The sequence below is a fragment of the Anomaloglossus baeobatrachus genome, chromosome 7 (genome assembly GCF_048569485.1).
Source record: "Anomaloglossus baeobatrachus isolate aAnoBae1 chromosome 7, aAnoBae1.hap1, whole genome shotgun sequence".
Taxonomy (NCBI): Eukaryota; Metazoa; Chordata; class Amphibia; order Anura; family Aromobatidae; genus Anomaloglossus; species Anomaloglossus baeobatrachus.
Window position 1 is genome coordinate 6,511,221 of NC_134359.1, and position 18,494 is coordinate 6,529,714.

The following is an 18,494-nucleotide window of genomic DNA, read 5'->3' on the forward strand; positions in this document are numbered from 1 at the left end:
GCGTCGATTTATCGTGCAATCGCACTCATCGTTTGTGAGTCGTGGGCAATTTGTTGCCTGTGTCGCACAAAGTCAGTCACCCCTGTCACAAGTACTTACTCCCAAACAACCTCGCTGTGGGCTGCGAACATCCTCTTCCTGAAGGGGGAGGGACGTTCGGCGTAACAGCGACGTCACACAGCGGCCGGCCAATAGAAGCGGAGGGGCGGAGATAAGCGGGACGTAACATCCCGCCCACCTCCTTCCTTCCGCATTGCCGGCGGGTGCAGGTAAGCTGTGTTCATCGTTCCCGAGGTGTCACACGTTGTGATGTGTGCTGCCTCAGGAACGACGAACAACCTGGATCCAGGAATGTGACCGATATTTTGAAAATGAACGATGTGTCAACGAGCAACGATAAGGTGAGTATTTTTGCTCGTTAACAGTCGCTCGTAGCTGTCACACGCTACGATATGTCAAACGATGTCGGATGTGCATCACTGAATCCGTGACCCCGGCGACGTATCGCCCGATATATCGTAGAATGTAACGGGGCCTTTAGAGTTAAATGTCCTGTCCAGGAAGAAAACTTGGTTTGAGTCGAAGATCATGGATCTTCTAGCAAGACAATGACCCAAAGCAACATGCAAAAGTACAAAGGAATGGTGGAAAAAGAAAAAATGGCCAACAATGAGTCCTGACCTCAATCCCATAGAAAATCTTTGGGGTGAGCTGAAATCTGCCATTGGAAAAAAAACAAAAAATTATGTTCAAAGAGGAAAAATGAATTGAAAACCAAATAAAAAAAATCCCCTTAAAAATACTCTTTATTAATACTTATTAAAATGGTATACACTATAACTATCAATACAGGTCATCCAGACTGTGGTCAAGTGACGGGGTGCAAGGCATATAAATGATAAACGTAGGTGTAGGTAGAGGGGTAGTGGTATTAGGGTGACAATAAACCACCAAGAATACACCAGGGGTTATAGAAAGGGCCTTAGGTCTAACAATTAGCCCTCACTGTCACCTGCCTACCAGCGGAGTTGCAACATAATTTTCTGGGTGCCCCCCGCTCCTCGTCGACTCTCCCCTAACTTGCCCTAAATAGATAATTGCCGAAAAATAGCCCCCGTCACCGTGTGCAAATAAACCGTGCCCAAAGCTGTCAATAGTCAATTATGAGGTAATATATTGGTGCTCCTAATACTGCTACCCCTTTACCTACACTTAGGTTTATGTGCCTTGCACCCCCTTCACTTGACCACGGTCTGCATGAACTGTATTTATGGTTCTAGGGTATACCGTTTTAATAAGTATTAATAAAGAATATTTTTAAGGGGATTTTTTTCTTTGGTTTTCAATTGGTAAAAAGAACCCAGCAAACATTCAAGATCGGGAACAAACTGGAAGGAAGAGAAAATACCAGCGGAGACCAGCAAGAAGCTGATAGATGCTACAAGAAACGAGGCCGTCCTCAGTGCCAAAGGGTAGGCAACCAAGTATTCATTACAGGGGCAACCAAGTATTCATTACGGGGGCAACCAAGTATTCATTACAGGGGCAACCAAGTATTCATTACGGGGGCAACCAAGTATTCATTACGGGGGCAACCAAGTATTCATTACGGGGGCATACGGCTTATGGGGGCATACGGCATACGGGGTCATAAGGCTTATGACTAAGGACTGCTTTTAATTTCCCCTGTTTGTCCGAAACGCGTAAAGCTGCTAGGCAAATCGCATGGCGATTTTTTTTTTTTTTTTTTTTTTTTTTTTTTTTTTTTGGATGACCTGTGTACCTTTGTTTTAGATTTTCTAATAAAGTTCCAAGTTTTATATTACTGCATTGGTGCTGAGTCCCAAACCCTTTTTCCTTCCATATCTACTCTGAATCACGGACCGGCCTGTCCGGGGGACTGCGGGCATCCATCCTTGCCTTGGAGACTTCATATGGGTGAGCTGAAACCTTCATTATTTTCCTCTGAAAACAAGGAGCAGTCAAAAAAGTGGAGGCACAGTGGTTCTCCTCGTCCAAAGAAGTTCAGGGTGCAAAAATCAGCCACTAAGGTGATGGCGTCTGTGTTCTGGGATAAGGAGGGTGTGCTGCTAGTGGACTACCTTCAAAAGGGTTTCACCATCAATGCAAGGTATTATATTCAACTTTGGGACCAAGTGAAGGCAGCTCTGAAGGCCAAAAGGTGTGGCAAGCTGTCCAAAGGAATCTTGTCCCTGCAAGACAACGCCTCCGCTCACACTGCACAAGCGACCACGGCAAAACTGTCAGAGCTGGGTTTGCTCATCTCTAATGATGAGGCTGGGGCTCCATGGCGTTTGTGCACCCATGACGCAGTTCAACTATTCTTTTTCGCGGGTACATGACAGCGTATTGCAGGTAATTGGTGGCGTTACTGCCCCCACCCTCTGTCGTGAAGCAAGTCTCAAACATCCATCTGCTTCAGACATCTTGCAGCCTTCTTGTGATGATACTTTGGGGCTCGCAGTGTGACCCCTTCACTGACTGGATCTCGATCCTGCTGTAGCCCTGGCGTGCGTGCGTGGTCACATGCTGCTGTATTTTGTGGACTGAGCTGGTGTTTATTTTCATCCTGCTCCTCTCCAATTCTCACTGACTTTGCTCAGAGAAGCTTCACAAACTGCAGGGGTTTTTTGTTGTTTTGTTTTTTTTGTTGTAAAAGAGAAAATCTGATCTAACACTGATGAAAATGGCTAAAGGCCCCGTTACACGCAACGACGTATCTAACGATATATCGCCGGGGTTCCGGATTCCGTGACGCACATTCGGCATAGTTAGCGACGTCTTTGCGTGTTACACTAACGAGCGACCGTTAATGATGGAAAATACTCACCTTATCGTTGATCGTTGACACGTCGTTCATTTTAAAAAAAAATCGTTTGTTGAGGACGCAGGTTTTTCGTCGTTCCCGTGGCAGCACACATCGCTGTGTGTGACACCCCGGGAACGAGGAACTGCAGCTTACCTGCGGCCGCCGGCAATGAGGAAGGAAGGAGGTGGGCGGGATGTTACGGCCGCTCATCTCCACCCCTCCGCTTCCATTGGGCAGCCGCTTAGTGACGCCGCACGAACCGCCCCCTTAGAAAGGAGGCGGTTCGCCGGCCACAGCAACGCCGCTAGGCAGGTAAGTCTGTGTGACTGCTCCTAACGATATTGTACGCCACTGGGAGCGATTTGCCCGTGACGCACAACCGATGGGGGCGGATACGCTCGCTAGCGATATCACTGCGTGTAAAGCCCCCTTTAGAAGAGGATGCAAGTGTGAACGAGCCCTGAATGCTATTCTATGCAGACCTGGTCCTTCTTCATTGTTATTGGGGTCTCTCACAGGCCTATGATTCGTTGTGTTTTTTACTTCTGGATAAGACCATGGTGTCTTCTGGAGCACGGGCGTCCAATGCTTCACTAGATCTGACCATCCCGTTTCTCTGTTCTTTTCCTCAGGTCTCTGTGTGAATTATGAACACTGAAGGCAGCAGCGTCATCGATGGCTTTCTGAAATGTGGGGACATAAGTGTACTACAGCGTCCTCCAAGGGGTCTGCTGGGAATAGGGGACATTGAGCAGCTCTCCTCCACCGCATTGTCACGGATAGACCTCAGCTTGGAGGGTCCGGCCTTATCGGAGCGCGAGGAGATGATGTCACAAGATGAGCTGATGGTACAGGAAGAAACGGTGAAGAATGATGAGGAGGATGTGGACGCCCACGAGAGGCTGCTGCCCCCAGGATTCCAGTACATGGTCAGTCATCTACTCCAAGCATCCACCAGACAACTGGCCCTTGCTTGCTGTACAACTATAATTAGGGTTTTATACCATTGCCAGGGATTGTGTTATCTGTGTGTATCAGGAGGTTCTGCAGCCGCTGAGGTGTGTGTGATGTGGTTCTGCAGCAGCTGAGGTGTGTGTGATGTGGTTCTGCAGCAGCTGAGGTGTGTGTGATGAGGTTCTGCAGCAGCTGAGGTGTGTGATGAGGTTCTGCAGCAGCTGAGGTGTGTGTGATGAGGTTCTGCAGCAGCTGAGGTGTGTGTGATGTGGTTCTGCAGCAGCTGAGGTGTGTGTGATGTGGTTCTGCAGCAGCTGAGGTGTGTGTGATGAGGTTCTGCAGCAGCTGAGGTGTGTGATGAGGTTCTGCAGCAGCTGAGGTGTGTGTGATGAGGTTCTGCAGCAGCTGAGGTGTGTGTGATGTGGTTCTGCAGCAGCTGAGGTGTGTGTGATGAGGTTCTGCAGCAGCTGAGGTGTGTGTGATGTGGTTCTGCAGCAGCTGAGGTGTGTGTGATGAGGTTCTGCAGCAGCTGAGGTGTGTGTGTGATGAGGTTCTGCAGCAGCTGAGGTTTTTAGCATGTGTTCTACACCCTGATGAATGGCTGTATGGTGCTTGTAGTGCAGTCAGAGGAGCGCAGCTCCTCATGTATTCGTCTTCCTCACAACAGGTCCATGTGAAACAAGAGATGAAATTCACAGAAGAGATGGAGTCTCAGATGATGGAGAACAAGCAGCTCCTGGAGCCGGTCGACCTGCAGAAAAAGAAGAAAAGAAAGCAGAGATCCCCAGCCAAGGTACAACAGAGCCAGGTTTGCGCAGGAGGGTGCAGGGCAGGCGGTGCGCCGGGTGTCACCACAGACTGCTGCATGTCTTTCAGATCCTCACTATTAATGAGGACGGCTCACTGGGTCTGAAGATCCCCAAATGTCATGTGTGCGAGCACTGCAACGCCGCCTTCAGAACCAACTACCACCTGCAGAGACACGTCTTCATCCACACAGGTAACGAGGGGCCCCCTCATCACTCACTGTGACCGCGTCCACTGTGACCGCGTCCACTCTAACCGCGTCCACACGCCGCTGCATCTCCTATAACCCCTACCCCAGAGCTGAGCATGCAGTCGTCACCTCACTATGTGGAAATGTCTGAACAGAATTACTGTATAGTGAGAACTTTTGCTTTCTGCAGGGGTCACAATTTGTAGACCAGACGTGGTTATGTCACTGTCAGGAAAAGTGGGGAGGAAGAGGAAGTTAAACCCCCCCTTTCCACCCGACAGAGCACGTGACGCGCTCTCTAGCACCCCTCTTATAGTCAGGCCAATTATGGAATTGCCCGACAATAAGCAAGGAGGCTACTATTCTATTATGCCGATGATTGAAGGGTTCCCGGTGAGAGTAAGGTGTATATATTCCCCCGACTCCTGCGGGCGGAATATATCTAATCCTCCCAGATCTCACTGGTTGCCCCACAATGATCCTTGGCATAAACTCTCTGCCACCAATCGATTACGATAACTATTAAGCCGAGCCCACAGACGTGGGATTCAGGATCGAGATAACAGAACAGCCCAAGATTAAACTATATATGTTTAATCGCCCTAAGGGCACACTAGATACTACAATATATATAATAAAAACAGGAGAAACACGAGTAAATGCTTGAAAAAATGATTTTATTGATAACAGAGGCAATTAAAAACCCCCCAGAAGGGGCAGAAGAGTGAGAAAAAGAGTGAGAAGAAAGGACCAGGAAAAATGGTTAACAAGCCAATCAGGGGTATCTGTATGTCCGGCCAATACAGGGACAATAAATACAATAAATACAATAAATTGCACAAAGTCCAAGTACAAGATTAAAACGGACGGACACACATTGAAATAAATAACATGTATAAAGTGCCTGTGTGTAAAGGGAGGTAAACATAGACTGAATGTGCGTGCCGGAGCTAAAGTGCTATTAGTATAACCGGCGCCTCCAAATAAAGGTGCACAATTCAATAGTCAAAGAATCTCACAGGGCACAGGGGACCATCAAAAAAGATCAGCAAACCATAGATCCTGGAACCAAGAGAAAACACCTACGTACGTTTCACAAGAGTGAGGTAACCACCAGCTTCATCAGGGTGAGAAAGAAAAGTGATCCCAGGATGCGGTATGCCCTGTTTTAAACCCTCCTTCAAGTGCCATAATAGTATTCAGCTGTGCGCACAAGGTCCCCCCCTCCCCATCCACCGAATCCGGCCGCCCGAACACAGTGTCAGATCCGGCCGCCTGGACCTTGTGCGCACGCGCCGCCCTAGCAGTGTCAGAGTAATATGCACAGCTGACTACTGCTATGGCGTGCGTTCATGTTCCTCTCCCCCCGCCCTCCGTCCTCGGCTTCCTGGGGGCCTCTGCGCATGCGCGGGCGTCATGGCTGTTGCCGTGCCGCCCTCGCCTGCGCACTGTGTCCGGGCGGCCGGATTCGGTGGATGGGGAGGGGGGGACCTTGTGCGCACGCGCCGCCCCAGCAGTATCAGAGCAATATGCACAGCTGAATACTATTATGGCACTTGAAGGAGGGTTGGTTTGTTAACCATTTTTCCTGGTCCTTTCTTCTCACTCTTTTTCTCACTCTTCTACCCCTTCTGGGGGGTTTTTAATTGCCTCTGTTATCAATAAAATCATTTTTTCAAGCATTTACTCGTGTTTCTCCTGTTTTTATTGAATTTGAGTATGCTATATGCCCCTTGATTTTAAGGGACATACTATATGTAATCCGTATGGAATTTGTTATTTATACTACAATATATGCAATATTGAATTTACAGAAATATATATATATATATATATATATATATATATATATATATATATATATATATATATATATACATACATATGTCAGAGTACATTTACAGATAAGATGTGGTCACAAACAGTCAGATCAAGCAGTTACCTTATGCGTCTGGCCACAGGGGGGGGCGCCGTTCGACCAGGGTTTCATGGACTTCCTCACATGTGTATAGTACGCATGACCCCCGAGTAAAGACAATGCGCAGATCCCTGCACCTACTTTTATCTGTTCTGTCTTTGGCTGATACGGCCCCCCTCGTGACCTCATCCTGGCTGGGAATTCCCTCCCCCTCGTGACCTCATCCTGGCTGGGAATTCCCTCCCCTGCTGCTGGCTGAGACTAATCTAACGTTACATTTCCCAGCATAACTCGGCCCCTGAGCTTCTCACACGGAAGAAATGACCCTCATTTTTATTGTTGTGAATTGCTCTCCGTTTTGATAGGAAATATGAGAGTCCTGCGGGCTTCCTGTGGCCAGACATTAATTATTGAGGGCTACGCACATCATACAGGTTTGCCGCAATATGTGTTACGTGCGTCTGGCCCTCAGGCATATGAAAATGTGCCTATCTAATTTGATTGGGCGACGCACTCCCCAATAATGAAACTTTTCTAACGGCACCAAAAGGCTGCGGGATTCTGTTTGAAGTTATGTTATAAACCTGGAGCTCCCCTCCCACCTCCTGTGTAGGACAATTCACTCCGCAGGGGGTGTGCTGGATCAAGGCCTGGCCTAATTGGATTTTGACACCTTGAGTTTTAAGGTACCTTCACACTAAGCGACGCTTCAGCGATCCCACCAGCGATCTGACCTGGCAGGGATCGCAGGAGCATTGCTACATGGTCGCTGGTGAGCTGTCAAACAGGCAGATCTCCACTGTGATCAGAGATCAGCCACCAGTCACCAGCGACCCGTGTAACGGCGCTGTGCTTCGTAACCATGGTACACATCGGGTTACTAAGCAAAGCGCTTTGCTTATAGTTACTCGATGTGTACCTTTGCTGCGTGTGCAGGGATCAGGGAGCCGGCTTCTAAAAGCTGCGGATGCTGGTAACCAAGGTAAATATCGGGTAACCAAGCAGAGCGGCTCCCTGCTCCCTGCACATTCAGATCGTTGCTCTCTCGCTGTCACACACAGCGATGTGCGCTTCACAGCGGGAGAGCAACAACTAAAAAATGGTCCAGGACATTCAGCAACGACCAGCGACCTCACAGCAGGGGCCAGGTCGTTGCTGGACATCACACACAGCAACATCGCTAGCAAGATCGCTGTTGCGTCACAAGAACCGTGACTCAGCAGCGATGTTGCTAGCGATGCCGCTTAGTGAGACGTGGCCTTTACATTTGTTGAGTCTCCAAGCAGCAGGAAGGGAGGGAGTGACATCACGGAGTAGCTGACTGACAGGACTAAATGTCATAATTCTCATCATATCTCAGGATGTCCCTCACAGTCACGCTGCCCTGTCTCATGTCCTGGTCTCGCTGGTCGTCACGCAGACGTGTCCCTCATACTCCGCACACTGTGTAGACCAGACGTGTCCCTCATACTCCGCACACTGTATAGACCAGACGTGTCCCTCATGATCCGCACATTGTGTAGACCAGACGTGTCCCTCATACTCCGCACATTGTGTAGACCAGACGTGTCCCTCATACTCTGCACATTGTGTAGACCAGACGTGTCCCTCATACTCCGCACATTGTGTAGACCAGACGTGTCCCTCATACTCCGCACATTGTGTAGACCAGACGTGTCCCTCATACTCCGCACATTGTGTAGACCAGACGTGTCCCTCATACTCCGCACATTGTGTAGACCAGACGTGTCCCTCATACTCCGCACATTGTATAGACCAGCCGTGTCCCTCATGCTCCGCACATTGTGTAGACCAGACGTGTCCCTCATACTCCGCACATTGTGTAGACCAGACGTGTCCCTCATACTCCGCACATTGTGTAGACCAGCCGTGTCCCTCATGCTCCGCACATTGTGTAGACCAGCCGTGTCCCTCATGCTCCGCACATTGTGTAGACCAGCCGTGTCCCTCATGCTCCGCACATTGTGTAGACCAGACGTGTCCCTCATGCTCCGCACATTGTGTAGACCAGCCGTGTCCCTCATGCTCCGCACATTGTGTAGACCAGCCGTGTCCCTCATGCTCCGCACATTGTGTAGACCAGCCGTGTCCCTCATGCTCCGCACATTGTGTAGACCAGACGTGTCCCTCATGCTCCGCACATTGTGTAGACCAGCCGTGTCCCTCATGCTCCGCACATTGTGTAGACCAGACGTGTCCCTCATGCTCCGCACATTGTGTAGACCAGCCGTGTCCCTCATGCTCCGCACATTGTGTAGACCAGCCGTGTCCCTCATGCTCCGCACATTGTATAGACCAGACGTGTCTCTCATGCTCCGCACATTGTATAGACCAGACGTGTCCCTCATGCTCCGCACATTGTATAGACCAGCCGTGTCCCTCATGCTCCGCAGCAGCGGATGTCTCTCCATAGTGGTAGGCCAGCGTCTTCTCTCGGCGCGCACCTGATGGCCGGCGTTCTGTCGTTGCAGGGGAGAAGCCGTTCCAGTGCAGTCAGTGTGATATGCGCTTCATTCAGAAGTACCTGCTGCAGAGACACGAGAAGATCCACACGGGTGAGCCACGCATCACGTGCTCCTCTCATGCTGCACCTCATTCCTGGCACCTGCAGACACCAGGGCCGGGTCATTGTGTTCTGCTGCTGGTATGTTTATACGTAGACACAGTCCAGAAACTAATAGAAAGTATCTTACAGGAGAAAAACCTTTCCATTGTGATGAATGCGGGATGCGCTTTATTCAGAAATACCACATGGAAAGACACAAGAGGACGCACAGCGGAGAGAAACCGTACCAGTGTGAATACTGCCTACAGGTGTGTAATAATGCCAGAGCGCTGCCACCACCCGTGTAATAACGCCAGAGCGCTGCCACCACCCGTGTAATAACACCAGTGTGAATACTGCCTACAGGTGTGTAATAATGCCAGAGCGCTGCCACCACCCGTGTAATAACGCACGAGCGCTGCCACCACCCGTGTAATAACGCACGAGCGCTGCCACCACCCGTGTAATAACGCACGAGCGCTGCCACCACCCGTGTAATAACACCAGTGCACTGCCACCACCCGTGTAATAACGCCAGTGCACTGCCACCACCCGTGTAATAACGCCAGTGCACTGCCACCACCTGTGTAATAACGCCAGTGCACTGCCACCACCTGTGTAATAACGCCAGTGCACTGCCACCACCTGTGTAATAACGCCAGTGCACTGCCACCACCCGTGTAATAACGCCAGAGCACTGCCACCACCCGTGTAATAACGCCAGAGCTGCGCCAGTTCTGCCATACTGAAAATCAGCTTTGTGATACAGCAGCAACATTGTGGTTTTTGTTAAACATCCTTCCTCCCACAGTGGAGAAAATCTGCAATGTAGATAGCCCAACCAAATCGACAGTGAATCCATTTTTGCGGCAAATTTCACTCCTGATTTTCGGCTGTGGGAATGTGAACTGAGCATTTAGATGAGGAGTGCGGCCTGTGCTTGTGCATGTAGTGTTGAAACCCTTAGTTTCCCTCCGCTCTCTATACAGACACATCTGCAGGTTTTTCCCCTCCGCTCTCTATACAGACACACCTCCCAGGTTTTTACCTCCCTTTCTATACAGACACATCTGCAGGTTTTTCCCTCCGCTCTCTATACAGACACACCTGCTGGTTTTTCCCTCCGCTCTCTATATAGATACATCTGCAGGTTTTCCCTCTACTTTCTATACAGACACATCTGCATTTTGGTTCCTAATTGACCTAAAACGGGAAAAAAACCTGCAGATGTGTCTGTATAGAGAGCGCAGGGAACAACCTGCAGATGTGTCTGTATAGAGAGGGAGGGAAAAACCTACAGATGTGTCTGTATAGAGAGCAGAGAGAAAAACCTGCAGATGTGTCTGTATAGAGAGCAGAGAGAAAAACCTGCAGATGTGTCTGTATAGAGAGCGGAGGGAAAAACCTGCAGATGTGTTTGTATAGAGAGCGGAGGGAAAAACCTGCAGATGTGTCTGTATAGAGAGCGGAGAGAAAAACCTGCAGATGTGTCTGTATAGAGAGCGGAGAGAAAAACCTGCAGATGTGTCTGTATAGAGAGCGGAGGGGAAAACCTGCAGATGTATCTGTATAGAGAGGGAGGTAAAAACCTGCAGATGTGTCTGTATAGAGAGCGGAGGGAAAAACCTGCAGATGTGTCTGTATAGAGAGCGGAGGGAAAAACCTGCAGATGTGTCTGTATAGAGAGCGGAGAGAAAAACCTGCAGATGTGTCTGTATAGCGAGGAGGGAAATTGAGGGTTTACACTGTACGTTCCCATATGTTTAGCATCTGTGTAGTAACCCGAGCTTTGTGCCTCTTCTTTCTGACAGTACTTCTCCAGGACCGACCGGGTACTGAAACACAAGCGTATGTGCCATGAAAACCGCGAGCGGAAATTGGGGAAAAGCTCCAGCAAATCCTCCCTCTTGCCCCCCGACGGGGACATCTGCTTCCCTCCCATGTGTAAAGATGGGGCATTGCCCAAGAAGAAGCCGAGGGCCGATAAGATAAGGCTTCTGGGCATGAGCGAGAAGGAAAGCCCTCTAGATAAAGGAGAGCAAAAGAAGGAGAAGAACGACTTCCTCCCCCTCTTCCCAGAAAACACCAAAGTGAAGGATGAGTTCCTGGTGGCGGAGTACGCGGTGGAGATGCCGCACTCGTCGGGCAGTGACTTGCACTTGCAGGAGGCGGTGGCGGGAGGTATCAGTCCTCCAAAGCTGCTGATTAAGAAAGTGAACAGCAAGAAGAGCGTGAAGCATGCGCTGGAGCAGAGCGTGCCCATGACGGGGATCACAGCCTTTGACGATAAAGTGGCAAAGTACACCTTTGAACTTGTTGATAAGCAGGGACTGCTGGACTCGGGGAGCAATTCAGACATGGATCACAGTGATCCGCTTCAAGAAGGAAGCGCCAAAGTGGCCAACAGCAGCGTCAGCTACGACGAGGCCATGCAGTTCTCCAAGAAAAAGCGCTACCTGCTGGCAGCCAGCAGCAACAGCCGGGAGTACGCTCTGAATGTGGGCACCATGGCCTCACAGCCTTCTGCCACCCAGGCTGCAGTGGCCAGCGTCATAGATGAAAGTGGCGCCGCTGCCCTTATCGATGCCCAGGCCTTGAGTGTGGACATTAAGACAAACCACGATAAGAATGTGATTCCAGATGAGGTGCTACAGACGCTGCTGGACCACTACTCACACAAGGCCAACGGGCAGCACGAGATTGCCTTCAGTGTAGGAGACACCGAGGTCACCTCCAGTATTTCCATAAACTCTTCAGAGGTGGGAGAATCCAGCCAGCCAGAGACTCTGGGCTCCTCCGCCCAGGTCCCCCAGTCTGACAAGGCCAGCATGTTGCAGGAGTACAGTAAGTTTTTACAGCAGGCGTTGGAGCGAACGAGCCAGAACGACGCCTATCTGAACAACACAAGCCTTAACTTTGTCACCGACGCCCAGAGTCTCTCCAGCGCCACGACCTTCCCACCGCTGGACAAGCAAGTCTACGCCACACTACCCATAAGCACTTTCCGAGCAGGTCTGGGCACCCCGCTCCGAGTGTCCCCCGATAAATCTCACTTTGGCCTCATCGTCACCGACTCCCAGAACGCCTTCAGTTTCACAGCGGATGATGGGAGTCACACATCGCCTGCATCGTCCTCTTCCACGCAGGATTTTATAGATCAAGTGACTGGACAGAAGAAGCCGGACTCTCAGGCGGTCCATCACACCTACCAGCTCAATGCTTTCGAGACGCCCTTTAGGGCACAGTACCACGGCAGTCGGCCTGGACTATCACCCCAGTTCAGTGCTGCCAACGGACAGGTGAACCTGCGGCAGCCGGCCACCAGCAGTGATTTTACAGACTTTTCCTTGGTAAATGTTAATGAAAGCAGGACCCAGATGGCTTCTCCCTCTGATCCCGCTACTAGCCAGACTTTTGGCTAATTCACGCTTTTCGCCTTTTGTCACCAGAGGGACAAGCCTTTCACTGTGTCACAGCAGACGCCGTGTGTAGCGTTGCAGCCGCTTTCTCCTGGGAGTCCATGCCGCTTCTGATCCTGTGGGATGCAGCCGGCGCTTTCTCCTGGGAGTCCATGCCGCTTCTGATCCTGTGGGATGCAGCGAGCCGGCGCTTTCTCCTGGGAGACCATGCCGCTTCTGATCCTGCGGGATGCAGCCGGCCGGCGCTTTCTCCTGGGAGTCCATGCCGCTTCTGATCCTGTGGGATGCAGCGAGCCGGCGCTTTCTCCTGGGAGACCATGCCGCTTCTGATCCTGCGGGATGCAGCCGGCCGGCGCTTTCTCCTGGGAGTCCATGCCGCTTCTGATCCTGCGGGATGCAGCCGGCCGGCGCTTTCTCCTGGGAGTCCATGCCGCTTCTGATCCTGCGGGATGCAGCCGGCCGGCGCTTTCTCCTGGGAGTCCATGCCGCTTCTGATCCTGCGGGATGCAGCCGGCCGGCGCTTTCTCCTGGGAGTCCATGCCGCTTCTGATCCTGCGGGATGCAGCCGGCCGGCGCTTTATCCTGGGAGTCCATGCCGCTTCTGATCCTGCGGGATGCAGCCGGCCGGCGCTTTCTCCTGGGAGTCCATGCCGCTTCTGATCCTGTGGGATGCAGCCGGCTGGCGCTTTCTCCTGGGAGTCCATGCCGCTTCTGATTCTGCGGGATGCAGCGAGCCGGCGCTTTCTCCTGGGAGACCATGCCGCTTCTGATCCTGCGGGATGCAGCCGGCCGGCGCTTTTTCCTGGGAGTCCATGCCGCTTCTGATCCTGCGGGATGCAGCCGGCCGGCGCTTTCTCCTGGGAGACCATGCCGCTTCTGATCCTGCGGGATGCAGCCGGCCGGCGCTTTTTCCTGGGAGTCCATGCCGCTTCTGATCCTGCGGGATGCAGCCGGCCGGCGCTTTTTCCTGGGAGTCCATGCCGCTTCTGATCCTGCGGGATGCAGCCGGCCGGCGCTCGGCTTTCTTCTCTCCGTGTTTTGCATACTGATATGTGAAGTCTGGGATTAGAGAGCCCTGCTGGGGAGAGATGACCAGCACCTTACCGAATCCACACTCTTCCTCCGCAGTAACCATCTCCACAGGGTTTGGTCCGTGCTGCGCTCAATCTGCTGTGCTTAACCCTTAGGGGCCCATGGAGAAGCTGATTTTACCCTTCCAAGAAAGGCAAAAATTAGATATATGGCACTTTAAAGAAAGCATTTCAAGTTGTGGTTACGGTCGGGAGGGCGAGCTCTGCATCCTGGGGTCTCACAGGTTAATGCAGCGTATGAGGAGGACTGCCAGGCTCGGGGGGTTTCTGCTCCCCTTGGCGCTGTGGTCAGTGCAATAGTCTGCAGATGAGGCGTCCTCGCTGAGAGCACTTACCTTTCATTTATACCTTGGTTTCTGGATTTTATTCCGGTGCACATATTTAGGGTTCTGGTTTTGTGTGCGACACATGAAGCTGTTGTACCTGTGGCCGGTGCACAGCAGGGTATACATATCTGTATGTACAGCTCTGTTACATTTTAGCTCTTGACTGACATGGGGTCACAATTAATCCTTTATTGATGATTATGCAGGCTGCATCCCAGTAGAGATCAGTCCCCGTCCCCAGTTGCACCTTTTTAATGTTTTTAGCTTTTTTTCTGCAATGTCTTAATGTTAGCAGCAGGAATAAGATTCAAAAGAATAAGGAAAAAAATGGGGGTTCAGCTTTTACTTGTTACACTGGTAGTTTATGCAGAAGTCGCGCCTTCCGGTCGTAGGAAAACAGCTATAGATCTGCATAGGCGGCGGCGTATCCAAAATCCTCCAGCGTTACACTGCAGGCACTGCTGGTACATGTAGATAGTGACGCAGGCGGGCGGAGTGGCAGACGCAGGCGGGCGGAGTGGCAGACGCAGGCGGGCGGAGTGGCAGACGCAGGCGGACGGAGTGGCAGACGCAGGCGGGCGGAGAGGCAGGCGCAGGCGGGGGGTGAGGCAGACGTAGGCGGGCGGTGAGGCAGGCGCAGGCAGGCGGAGTGGCAGACGCAGGCGGGCGGAGTGGCAGACGCAGGCGGGCGGTGAGGCAGGCGCAGACGGGTGAGGCAGACGTAGGCGAGCGGTGAGGCAGGCGCAGGCGGGCGGTGAGGCAGGCGCAGGCGGGCGGTGAGGCAGACGCAGGCGGGCGGTGAGGCAGGTGCACGCGGGCTGTGAGGCAGGGGCAGGGAGGTAGGCGCAGGCGGGCGGTGAGGCAGGTGCACGCGGACGGTGAGGCAGGGGCAGGGAGGTAGGCGCAGGCGGGCGGTGAGGCAGGCGCATGCGGGCTTGGTGTACGGCATCTTAGAAACAAAGCCGTTATGAGACCTGTCACCTTTGAAACACTTTTCCTGCTGATTTAGAGTTAATCTGTTGGTGAACATTGTCACACTGCTGCCCGGCCACCGTATTGAGAGTGGGGCTTATTGCAGACTGGGAGCCGCCAGCTGCACTCACTGCTCATTGTACTGAGAGCGGCGGCAGCAGCGCACTCACCTGGCACTAAAGTGTCCACCAATCTGTGCAGAGACAACTGTCAGAGCCCAGGTCAGTGAGTGCACCTCTGTCGCGCACAGTGCCGCTCCCTGCACCTCTGTCGCGCACAGTGCCGCTCCCTGCACCTCTGTCGCGCACAGTGCCGCTCCCTGCACCTCTGTCGCGCACAGTGCCGCTCCCTGCACCTCTGTCGCGCACAGTGCCGCTCCCTGCACCTCTGCCTGCCGGTGGTGTGCACAGTGCCGCTCCCTGCACCTTTGCCGCGCACAGTGCCGCTCCCTGCACCTTTGCCGTGCACAGTGCCGCTCCCTGCACCTTTTCCGCGCACAGTGCTACTCCCTGCACCTCTGCCTGCCGCCACACTGCCGCCTCCGTGCAGTTACCAGCAGATCAACCCTATATCTGATGGTCCATAGCGTTTTCTGAAGTGACAGGTTCCCTTTTTAAAAAAAAATAAATATCATTTTTGTTTCTTTTTCTTTCCACCCGGATTCCCACTACTGATTTATTAAAGAGGAACTTCAGTGGTCTGTAGCAGTAGCCGCTCAACAGTCCCGTCTGTAGGGGGCACTATTTTCACAACCTCATATGACTCCTGCTTGGATGGGTTGTCGCTGCCCCCGCACCTTGTCTCATTAATACGTCTGGGATCTGCCGGGGACGTTCCACGCTTTCCTGGCCGCAGTTGCTCTTTATAGCACTTTAGACCTGCAGGCAGGAGAGGGGCCGGGGGTGATGGAGTCAGCTTGCTGACAGTTTCCCTCTTGATGCCCCCGCAGTGCCCCCTGCTGGCCTCCTGCAGGCTCGTAGGGATGTAATGTCCATGGTGACGACGTTTCAGCTGAAGCACTTATACGGAAATGTAGCACTTACATCACTCTGTGATTGGTCGATTATTGATATCGTTCCTTATCAGAACGGTTCACATAATGCCGCCACATGTAAAAATGGCGTCCAGATTGCGAAGTCACGCCGCTCTAATTGCCGTGTGACGGCCGGACCCTGTCTCAGTATTTGTGTGGTCCGAGGGGCCGGGGTGCGAGCTTCATCATCCAGGGGGAAGATCTGCAGCTTTCTAACGCTACGATCGCTGCTGACAGTCAGAGACTGAACAGTAGTCCTCGCCTGGACCTGCTCGCAGAGCTGCCGTTACAGTGTGTCAGCGCAGGCCATCCTCTGAGCCACACACAATGGTCTCCGGACTGATACATTGTAACAAATGGCCGTATGTGATTTGTCGGCTGACATGACACCTCGTGAAAACCGGGGATCAGAGTTTATTAGAGAGCTGCAGATCTTTTCAGGTCGGGGATGGGGGGGGTCCTAGGTTTCCTCACATTTTCTCTGCAGTTTTTCTAGTGACTGCAGGAGACGTCCTGGTGGAGATGCTGACCCCGCACTCCGCTCCCCTGCACTTTATTTACGTTTTCTCACCTTTTTATTTCAGGTCTTTGAGGAGGTTTGTTACGTCTGAAGTTTTAATGTCCAGGGGGTGAGGGGTCCCGGTGGGTTGTTGTGATGGTCCAGTCCAGCTGATCGCACTAAACCGCTCTTAAAGAGCCCATCCCCCCAATACCAGAGAACCCCCACTACATAAAAGTTCCTAATCCCAGCAACTCAGCTTTCTAAGAGTCCTGAACAGCAAATCCAACAACTTCCTTCTGCACAGTCGTATGCTCGATCTATGCAGGGCTCTAGAAAAGCAGGGTGCTTGCCCAGCAGACCTGTCATGGGAGCGCTCGTGACGGATGACGCACATGCAGGCGTCCTCTGTATGGGGTTGTCCTACACTGTGATGTCCCTGGGGTGAGGTGGCGTCCAGCCACGGGGACGGGCGCAGGTATTCGGCCCATGCACTTAGGATGGGGAGACCCGTTATATCGAGGAGGTGCCATGATGACATGTATCACAGTATTAATACTAATCACCCACCGCCTCCATGATTTACCCTCCCCCACGCAGTATTACCCCCCCCCCCCCCCAGCTCCACCAGTCTTCCAGTGGTTGTATTGTTCATGAAGCTGACTATTTCTGAATAGTTTCCTAAATCTTGTCCTTTCTAGAAGGGATGGAGCCCTGTGCGGGGACGTCGAGAATAAAGTGTCGCCCCCAATGTCCAGTCTCTGACGTGGTCACCAGTAATCTGCGCTTTGTGGATGGCGGATGACCTCGTTACAATGTATCAGTGTACACCACCCTGAGCTCTATCACAAGCGGAAGATTAGAGGACACAATTGTAACAAACCCTCCCCTGTGAGGCGCTGTTCACACGCAGCATTTCTGAAGCTTTTTTCTGCTGCCAAACTCACTAAAAACCGCTGGCTACAAAACACAGGTTCTGCCGCATTTTTTGGTGCAAATTACCTGTGTTTTTTCCACAGTACAATTAATAAACTTAATTTATTCACCAACAATGCAGTAAAACCTGTTCTCTGCATTTTTTCCCACTTTCATTACTTTCTATGGGTGAAAAATGCTGCAAGAACTGACGCTGCAGATGTAAAAAATGCTGCAGATCTCAGGAAACATAAACCAAACGAGCGCAGGAGTATGAACAGCAGAAAAACGCAGCGTGTGAACACGTCCTAAGCATTAACGCAAAAATGATTTCCAGTCTGGGTTCATAAGAAGCATTTTCTGATCCACAAAGCAGTGAGCAATGGAAAACTGCAATATAAAAATGTAACCAGAAATAACACGGGGGCCACACAATAATAATGTGATGGAGGTTACTCACTTAGTAATGCTCTGGCCAGATGAGCTGCTGCCCATGGTGTAAGGTCCAGGTGGTGATGGAGGCCGGGCCCCGCCAGCGCCTCTTCCCTGTGATGTGCCGCCATGGCTCCTGATTTCTCCCTTCTTGCCGCCGTGCAGTTGCCGCTTGTCTCCAGTCAGAGGATTGTGTCACACGGACACTTCTCTATTCGCTTTTTCATTATCCTGTTCTGCTGATGCTGGTTTTGTTTAGAAGTTGTCATCCCGCAGCAGATTTCCTGACCAAACCTGCATTATTTCTAATGAATAAAATCAATTGTGTACATATCTGTGTATGTGTTATCAATGGGGCAACATTGCGATTTCACTGGGGTAGGACTAGTACTGCTGAAGAAAGGAAACCACGGCCAGTGGAGGCGATCCCTGCCCCGTGGGGATAAACTAAAGGTATCAACGGAGAAGAAACCAAATATACCGGAGGTGATCACTGCCCTGCCGGGGCGGAGAAGAAACCAAATATACCGGAGGTGATCACT

The 18,494-nt window shown here is 51.7% G+C and overlaps 1 protein-coding gene across 2 annotated transcripts in view; it reads left to right on the forward strand.

The window, feature by feature from the left end:
* ZNF148 (zinc finger protein 148) overlaps window positions 1-18,283 on the forward strand; it is a 39,049-nt gene extending 20,766 nt beyond the window's left edge. For both annotated transcript variants that reach the window (XM_075316990.1, XM_075316989.1), the window contains exons 2-7: window positions 3,463-3,759; window positions 4,452-4,577; window positions 4,661-4,784; window positions 9,192-9,275; window positions 9,416-9,534; window positions 11,077-18,283. In XM_075316990.1, the coding sequence (XP_075173105.1) occupies window positions 3,478-3,759; window positions 4,452-4,577; window positions 4,661-4,784; window positions 9,192-9,275; window positions 9,416-9,534; window positions 11,077-12,687 (2,346 nt within the window). In that variant the 5' untranslated portion in view covers window positions 3,463-3,477 and the 3' untranslated portion in view covers window positions 12,688-18,283. The remainder of the gene's footprint in view (window positions 1-3,462; window positions 3,760-4,451; window positions 4,578-4,660; window positions 4,785-9,191; window positions 9,276-9,415; window positions 9,535-11,076) is intronic.
* The last annotated feature ends 211 nt before the right edge of the window (window positions 18,284-18,494 follow it).